A 9,695-nucleotide genomic window follows, 5' to 3' on the forward strand; every position below is an offset into this window, starting at 1 on the left:
AAAGAAAGAAAGCGACGCACGCGGTAGGTAAACGCAAAAAGCACGCGTGTAAAAGCGCGTGTAAAAGCGCAGCAGAATACATTGTAGACGTGCCTGTACACGCGACACAGAGACTGTTTATACTTTTTTTAAAAACTGATTGTTCTTGTGTATCCATTGTTTTGTGCATAGGATGTGTATGATTTCACTAAAAACTGATCCTACTTCTGTATTGGTTATTTTGGACATAGCATGTCATCATCCTCTTCAAGCAGTTCTGGTGAGGATGAGACAATGCGTCATCGTGATCGCGACGTGTGGCTGGCACAAAGGATCAAGTGTACGTGTAATCGATGTCAAGGGTGCATTGTACGAGTGCGTCGAATTACATTGAATCACATCTCGATGTATGGAGAATGGATTCAAACAGGTTTAGAGGTGAGAAGATGTGAATTGAAAGTATTAAAATAACTCATGGTGTGCAAATTAATGCAGCGCGTTGTAATATATATACTGTGATTGAAGCAGGATGCAGTACCACACCCTAACATGGTGCCATACGCACGGCGAGAGCATGCAAAGCGTCGACGAGATGATGCTGGAGCTTCGGGATCTGTTGTCGGAGATGAGTGGGAAAGGGATGACAATAGCCCTGCACCCCACGAAGTTGTGGAAGAGGAAGTGTTTGATGACATGGTGCGGAATCTTTTTAGGGATGATCGCAAAGGTGTGGACGACAATGATATGGAACAAGAGCATCTCTACAACGCTTCATCGACACCAGTTTTTGAAGGGTGCACATTCTCTATTTTACGTGCTTCACTTGAACTGCTCAATATACAAACAGTTTATGGATGGAGCAATGCAAGTCTTGACGCATTATTGAAGTAAGCATTGTAACTTGCAAATTTGAGTTAGTGGTTTTTGGTTTACAGTATAGGGTTTAGGGTTATGGGCTAATTGATGATATTGGATGCAGGCTATTATCAAACATGCTTCCAAAGGGGAATAGACTACCCACCTCAAGAGACAAAGCGAGGCGCTATGTGACATCTCTTGGAGGATTGGATTATGATCGCATACATGCATGCGTCAATGATTGCATTCTCTTTCGTGGGACGCATAAGGAGGCTCGACAGTGTCCCACTTGTGGTGAAGCAAGGTATAGAACAGATGTGAAGAGTTTTGATGTACCTCGTAAAGTCTTGCGACACTTTCCTATAATTCCTCGCATCAAACACATGTTCAAGTGCAAATCCATAGCAGAGCTCATGTCATGGCATTCCTCGCATCGATCGGATGATGGCATATGGAGAATTCCTGCAGACACTCCTGCTTGGAAGCATATTGAAGATGAGTGGCCCAGCTTTAAAACAGAGCCCAGAAACTTGAGACTTGGCCTAGGTATGGATGGAGTGAATCCGTTTGGTTTCAAGAGCACCGCATACAGCGTGTGGCCGGTTGTGTTGGTGAATTACAACCTTCCACCATCAATGGCGATCAAGAAGGGACATCTTATGTTATCCCTTTTGATTCCAAGGAAACATAAAGTCAAGCATATGGATGTTTATCTTGAACCGTTGATTGATGAGTTGGAGGAACTATGGAGAGGTGTTGCGGTAGTGGACATTAGTAGGCCTCCCTCCTCTCGACACTTCGACTTAAAAGCAGTGTTGATGTGGACAATGCATGACTTTCCAGGATACAACAATTGTTCTGGTAAGAATTCTAACTACCTCCCGACTCTAATACTACTAGTTATATCAATTATAACTATTGACTTTATTATTCTAACTTTTTTTTTATTTTAACAGGTTTGAGGACATCGGGTAAACATGCATGTCCTATATGTGGCCCTTCATTGGTACATGAGTATGCTGATGGTTTGTGTAAGACCATATTCGATAATCATCATCGATTTCTCCCATCAGATCACCCTAAATATGCTCCTAGTAAGAGGAACATTCATCCACAGACACTTCGTGCAAAAGATTGGAAGCGTATTTGGGAGTCTTCAAATGTTCTTCCTCCAGATGGCATGAACAGGTACATCTCCATTGTTTTCAATCTTGTTTTGTGTAGTCTCTAAAGTTGGAATAAAGATGACAGTCTGCAATCCCTTGTGTAGGTACTCCATTTTTTTCCGGCTACCATATTGGACCCATCTCAAGATCAACCATCTTCTTGATCCCATGCACATCTTCAAGAATGTGGGATCTAGTATTTGGGAACATGTTATTGGTAAAAGAGACAATGTTAGCGTACGGGAGGACTTGCAGGTCGCAGGACGTATGCGTCAAGCTTGGCCACGAGAGGAGGGTGGGCACGTTCGTCTTCCGCCTGCTCCCTGGATTATATCAAAGAAGGAGGAGAAGCAGGTAAAGCAAGCCATCACCACTTTTCGTACTCCCACTGGATGCATGAGATCGTTGAAGGGAGCGTTTACAACCACTAAGAAAAGAGGGGTTGAGCAACTACATGGGTTGAAGTCCCACGATTGGCACAAGATGCTCCAAGTAAGTGTTTTCCAATTATTGTAGGTTGAAATTAAATTTTGTAATGCCCTAACCCAAATATACATGTGCTCTTATGTGCGCAGTTCATACTACCTACTAGCATCGACCATTGTGCAGACAGGAGTTTGAAAAGATGTATTTATAAGATGGGCGAGCTTGTGAGGTATGTAAATCCCATGTAAGATCACCCTTCATTATACCTTGCAAAATGAATGTGCATGAGGTATAACGTACTGTGAATTTATTTTTCAGATATGTTAGTTCCAAAGCAATTGATCGAGCCACATTGGATGATGCGCGTGTTATGGCAGTGGAGGTGGTTTGTATGGTGGAGGAGACTTTTCCGCGAACCATTCTCACAAGTCAACTACATCTCATTGTGCATTTAGTGGATGAAATTGCTTTATGTGGCACTGTGCATGCCCGTTGGATGTTCTTCCTAGAGCGCTTCATGAAGACCTTAAAAGACTTTGTGAGGCAAAGTGCAAGGCCCGAACGAAGCATGGCTGAGGGTTGGTTGATACAAGAGTCACTTGTATATATATCAGAATTTCTTGATCAGGTGGATAGCTCTTTGCCGCGACTATGGAGCAATGAAGAGGACTTGAGGATGACGTCTATTGTGCCTCAAGGAAAAGGACAGAGCAAAGTAATTGAGAGAACATTGATTGATGATCTTAATTTCACTTGCATCCTTAATAGTGATGTGATGAGCAGATGGGTTACAAGATACGAGGATGCAAAGACAAAACGGCAAGCAGACAGAGCTCTCTTTCGGAGGCAACATGGCTCTCGTAAGGCGTACCCTAAGCATCTAGCAACACTTCCGAATGATATTCATGTTGATTGGTTGCATGAGGAAATGGAGAGAGCAGAGAGAGATGAGGGGCTGCATATCACGGCGGAAGAATGGGAGTATGCACGAGGATGCATGTTAAAGGTACATAGAACAAATGTAAATTTGCATTCTTTGTAAGTGATTGGCTTTTCATATTTATTCACATTAATTGCTTACATAGATATTGCTTATATTTTGGTCCAGTGCACTATGTTCAATGCTATATGGTGTGAAGGCAAGCATTTTCGAACACAAAGAATAGATGAAAAGAGGAATACACAAGATTGCGGTGTCATTAGTAGCTTTGAGGGAGCCAATGGAAAAATTGATGATTATTGTGGCACAATCCAAGACATATACAGACTTGACTTTCGCCGCTTCTTTGTGTATGTTTTGGATGTCAAATGGCAAATGAACGTGGTGGAAAAAGGGCCTAACGCAACGATAAAACGCCATGCAAGTGGCTATGTAACTATTGACTCTACAAAGTTTTGGCAAACAAAGAAAGATAGGCTCGTATTGCCACAACAATGTGAGCAGGTATGCATTTTTTTACAAATGTGTTTCATGTACATATATATCTAAGCTCGCGCACCCCTTGACTTTTGATATGCTAATTAATTAATGAATTATGTGTATTTGAGCAGGTTATCTATCTGCCAATGGTGCATGACAGTAAATGGTGGTATGTCATCCCTATTGCACCACGTTCCAAAGTAATGTATAATACATTCACTGATATGGAGCATATGGAGGATGTGGCAAGCCGCAAAGAAGATGATGTCGAACATGCCAATGTAGATGATCATGATAATGAGGATGAGCGTGCCATTTCTCATGATCATGAGGATGACCCTTCCATTGAGGATGATGGTGATGATGATGAGAATGATCAAGGCATCGGTACCATTATCAATGGGCAAAATAGCGATAGTAGAATAAATTTAATCGTAGCCTTACAAATTGATCAAATGGATATTGATGTTGATCGTTTGGCAAGGATGGATCTTATTGAAGATGAGATCGAACCCTAACCAATCCATCACTGTATTGTTCCAAATTCATGACATTTCTATTGTATACTTTGTCTTTCAATAACCATATGAAGATATATTTTTCAATATATTACGTTGTTGTAAGTGCATGTAGTGGGATTTTGTAATGGTTTGTAAACACTGCAATGCACAATAACATTTTTAAAACTTAATGGTTTTCTGTTTTGAAAAGAAATGGATTTCTGTAGTTAGGCTCTGTGTCGCGTGTAACAGAGCGTGTATTATGACAGACTTAACGCGCAAATACACGCGCCTTCACATGCAATTATACACGCGCTGTTACATGCATGTATACACGCGCCCGATATTGCTGTAAGTATAAACGACCATACACGCGCCCGTAACTTTTCGCGTGTAATGGACGCGTGTATGGCGGCATTGTGTTGTAGTGAAAGGGGCAGAAATTCTATTGGGATGAGAGCCACACTAAAGCCATGCGGAAATTGAAGAAGTTATTGTAGAATGCTCCTACTCTCAGGAAAGTGGATTATAATTGTGATAGGCCTATTGTATTGACAGTTGACACTAGTCCAATTGGCATAGGTTGGGCTGTGGGTCAAGATGATGCAGATGGAAATAGGTATGCTATTCGGTTTGGGGCGAAAGTCCTAAACGAGAGACAGAGGAGATATCCGCAAATCAAGAGGGAGTTATTGGGGATTGTCACGGCTCTCAAATGTGACAAGGAGTACTTTATTGGGGCTTTAGTTGTGGTAGAGACAGATTGCTTGCCATTGATTGGTATGATCACGAGTTGCTCTACTCCGGATATAGCCATGTTGAGATGGATTACATACATCAAGTCATTAAATTCGGAATTTAGACACATAGCAGGAAAGGATAACCCAGTGGCAGATATGTTGTCTAGAGCCAGATATGATGATGAGGAGACTCTACTTGCAGAAGAGGATGATGCAGAAATTTCAGCCACTATGGTTGATCATGTTTGTCATGTCTATGATATTTTGGCTTTCACAGAAGAGCTCTATGTTGGAGATTGGTTGCAGATTGGCAGGTACCTTAGTACACTAAGCAAAAGAGATGAATGGACAGATGAAGAGTTCAAGAAGATCAGAAGGAAAGCCTATGGTTATTTTCTCAAGGACGGATTTCTTTGGAAGCATCCGAAGAAAAGAGGCGGATTACCTTTGCGGATTGTCTGCGATAGAGAGACACAGTTACAGGTGATGAGGGAGTTTCATGAGAGTCCTTGGGCTGGTCATAGAGGAGTATGGGCTACTTATGAGAAAATCAAGGAGAAATATTGGTGGAAAGGCATGTATAGAGATGTTTCTCACTTTGTTGAGACTTGCAGAGACTGCCAGATGTATTCAGTAGTGCGTCATAGAGATGAGCTTCATTCGATCTATCCGCTATGCATTCATTATAAGTGGGTAGTTGATTTGGTTACCATGCCTATGGGTCTATGGCAGATGAGATACATTGTTTTGGCTAGAGAGGATCTTACTAATCATGTTGAGGGCAGATCTTTGAGAACAAAGACCACTAGTGCAGTGTGTAAGTTCTTATTGGAGGAAATTTTCTGCAGATATGGTTGTGTGGGTAAGATCACTGCGGATCGTGGTGAATTGGATGCAGATGAAGCTAGGGAGTTTTTCTCTCAGCTAGGAATCAAATTGGCTCTAACCACAGCATACAATCCAGAGGGAAACGGAAAGAGTGAAAGAGGGTATCCGCCGATAGTGAAAGCATTAGCCAAAGCATGCAGAGGACGGATTGGAGAATGGCCGAGACTTCTATCATTTGCTTTGTGGGCTGATTGTACGACTCATAGTGTTACCATAGGATATATGCCTGCAGAGTTGATGTATGGTCAGAAACCTGTTATGCCGATTGAGACTTGTGCTTTGACTTGGTCAATTTTACCTTGGCAGGAGGATTTGACGAGAGAGGAGCTCTTAGCTCTTCGGATTCGATAGTTAGAGAGGAGACCTGAGGATATTCAGCTAGCTATTGACAGGTTGAAGGTTGCTAGACTAAGGAATAAGGACAGGTTTGACAGTAGGCATCGCTTGCGGCCTAGAGCAATAGAAGAGGGAGATTGGGTATTGGTCTTTGATAGCAGCCTTGAAAATCAACATACAGCACTTCGGAAGATGGTGAAAAGATGGTTTGGGCCATACATAGTCAGACATGTCTTTGATAATGCAACATATGAGCTGACAGAATTGGATGGAACAGTGCTTAGAGTGCCTATTGTTGGAAAAAGAATCAAGATTTTCAAGAAAAGAGATGATGAGGATTATGCATTGGAAGAATTTTCAAGAGAAGAGCAACGACAAGAAACTCCAATGGAAGAGACAGATGATATGGCAGATAATCTTGATGATCTACTGGAAATGCATAATGAAGAGATTGATCTGTTTGTGGATCTTGATGATAATGATCATGGGTAGTTGGCCCATCCGGAGGATGCACAGGATTAGAGGGGGTGGATGTTGTATTGCTGCGCATTCGAGGTGTGAAAACCACCCGAAAGTTGTGTGTGCGATTCGATACTTTGTGCATACTTAGTTGTTGTGATTACATTTATTCTCTGCGTATGAGTATAGTAGCGAGTATGAAGGGTTGCTTTCAGTCTATGTTGAACAGGGTCAAGGAGAGAAGACATTACAATTATTCAAACAAATGCATGAGGAGGATATCTCTTTGGATAGTATCACACTTGTCTGTGCTTTAAAAGCTTGTGGTGGTTGTTGATAAAGGCCAGGAAGTCCATATGGAAATTGTAATGAAACATCTTGAGAATGACATTTTTATTGGCAACACTTTGGTTGACACGTATACCAAATGTGATTCCCTTTCCGAGGCGTTAAACATTTTTGACAATCTGCCAGTCCAAGATGTTGCATCTTTTAATGCAATGATAAAAGGATGTGGCACAAATTTAGATGGTAACCAAGCCATAGATCTCTTCAAGTGTATGCAAGAAAAGGGATGTTGTCATGTTCACATGCTTGTTGGGTGCATGCAGTCATGCGAATTTGGCATGTGAGGGCCGAAATATTTTCAAGTGACGACAAATAATTACGGCATTACACTCATGGTAGATCACTATACTTGTTTGGTTGAACTTCAGAGGGAATTCTGGAAATGATGTCTTCCTCACCTTCTAAAGATATGTGGATAGGGCCTTTTTCTGGAAAAGGGGAAAGGAGCCGTGCTTTAGGGGGAAAATAGGAGTTTTATGTTTTTGAATCAAGCTTGGAGGATTTTCCCGGGGGATTGATGGATCTGGCACACGATTTTTTTTGGAGGTGAATCAGAAGGAAAAAGGGGAGAATTGTCGTCTGGATGACGATACTCTGCGCTGAATAGAGGAGGAGCAACACCAGATGATCATCAGAATAGCACAAGGAGGAGCTTTAATAGCCTGGACGTGTGCAACGAAAGGGGAGGTCTCTGCTCCTGCAAAAGTGTGCCCGAATAGGTATTGAAGAGGAAAAAGCGAGATGAAGAATGGACCCTGGTAAGAAAGAAGCAGGCTCAGGAAGCCAGGCAGAATAGTATAGCAAATAGGAAGCTCAACTTTAAGCGAGCCGAGCAGAACATTACAGGATATCGAGAGCATGGAGGATGGAGGCTTTTACTCGGGAAGAAGAAGAAGGTTTGATTGGAAATTGCGGCTGAGGCTTTGATGATTCAACTGGATGAAGAGAGGATCAATTAAGCGAAGTATATTTTGCTGCTGTGGAGAAACGCATTCTGGTTTCAATTCGTCGTCATCTGCATTGGGAAGAACTTTTGGCAGGCCCTTGAGGCTTTCAAGGTCATAAGTATGTTCCCAGACATAACACTAAGACGAGATTTTTCTTGATCAACTGAGCACGAAGCCTGAACAGTTGTCGTCAACCCTCTTGCATAACATTAGCAAAACAACATCATACATGAGCATGAGAAGTTAACAGTTGCAATATCAAAAGCTATGCGAGGAGAATCTTTACAGGAAACTAAAAACGGCCGCTTTCGTGTCAGAACAAGGACTTTTCTGGATGCAGCAATCTTGAGGCATGAAATGCGCCACTCTGCAGATGTTCTAGCAGCAGGTCTAATGGAGGCTTGACGAACTCGGAGATGAGAGAGAAGTGCGTCAGGTTTTTCACGCTTCACTAATTCGGGAGAGAGAGAGAAGTGCATAAGGTTTGGGACCAAATCGTCTCAATTCCCAATTCCATGTTCGAGTTCCGGACCCAGAGCTCGGAAACCATAAGCAGTACCATGTACATAGCAAGCCAATTGTAGTGTTACTGGCATGCACTTCTCGCAAAGTGCCTGTTCTACAACTAATTGCTGCAGCAAATGTGTCAAGAGACTTACTTTCCAAAGCACAATTATCCAATATTGAGTCTAGCAATCAAAAGCATGCAGGGCAACAGAGCAAGTGGAATTCATCTGTTGGAAATTAGACTTCTGTTGGTACCTTGGACAGTGAACCAATAAGCTTGAACAGCATGACACGACCAGTTGGTGCACTGAATGAGTGCCGGCAAAAATGAAGAAGAATACTTGACTGCTGAAGTCGATTGGGGCAACTGATATCGATACAAAGGGTTAAATCCTCATGCAGACCAGTGTATGCAGATCAGGGATCTTAATGAATCAATGTACATGCATAGTCAGAAATCTGAGCTTTGATGTAAAGTCTGGCCTTAAATGTATATCCACAGAATTTAGCATTGGATCATGCTTATGCAAGGTTGTTTCCTTTCCCATTTTCCTATGATTAACAGGATCATGTCAGAGCTCTTTCAATCATTGATCACTTTGGGTTCTTTTCTTTCCTAAGAGCAGCTGAAAGCAGCCCATACCCATGGGCTGAGCTTCAGTTAGAATAGAACTGTGAATAGCAGGAGATGAAAGCTTAGCCTTTGTCATCTCACTTGAAGGGCTTGGATTTGATCACTTGCAAGATCATGTTGAGTTTACCCAACAAAATTCTCTTCATAATATGCAGTTTGCCTTTGAAGATGAAGTTAGCCTATTGATGTTTTGAAAGGCAGAAATACATTGATGCAAACTTACAAACTTGCATTAGAAGCTCCTCTTATTACTAATGTTGTGCATGAGTGTACCCTGATTATTTACAGATTTAGAGACTAAAAATGATGCAGAAATAGAGCTTTCAAATTGACTTTGATATGCTAAATCGACCTTCTATCCTGAAATTATTCAAAGTCCTCTATGGACGCGACTTTGCTTTCAAAATCCTTCGACAGCGGGCCGAAACCCGAGCGCGTTTCATTTTGCGCATTCGTGAAAATTTTTGAGAGGGAGAGCGAGAGAGAG

At 41.9% G+C, this 9,695-nt stretch overlaps 1 protein-coding gene across 1 annotated transcript; it reads left to right on the plus strand.

The window, feature by feature from the left end:
* The first annotated feature begins 723 nt into the window (after window positions 1-723).
* On the plus strand, window positions 724-8,472 carry LOC148012250 (uncharacterized). The gene is made up of 3 exons (XM_087669131.1): window positions 724-866; window positions 959-1,698; window positions 8,333-8,472. Exons 1-3 carry the CDS (start codon window positions 724-726, stop codon window positions 8,470-8,472), a joined length of 1,023 nt encoding a protein of 340 aa, XP_087525257.1.
* The last annotated feature ends 1,223 nt before the right edge of the window (window positions 8,473-9,695 follow it).

The sequence above is a fragment of the Lygodium microphyllum genome, chromosome 27, assembly GCF_053477565.2.
Source record: "Lygodium microphyllum isolate KBCC chromosome 27, Lygodium_microphyllum_v1.1.10, whole genome shotgun sequence".
In the NCBI taxonomy this organism is placed as follows: Eukaryota; Viridiplantae; Streptophyta; class Polypodiopsida; order Schizaeales; family Lygodiaceae; genus Lygodium; species Lygodium microphyllum.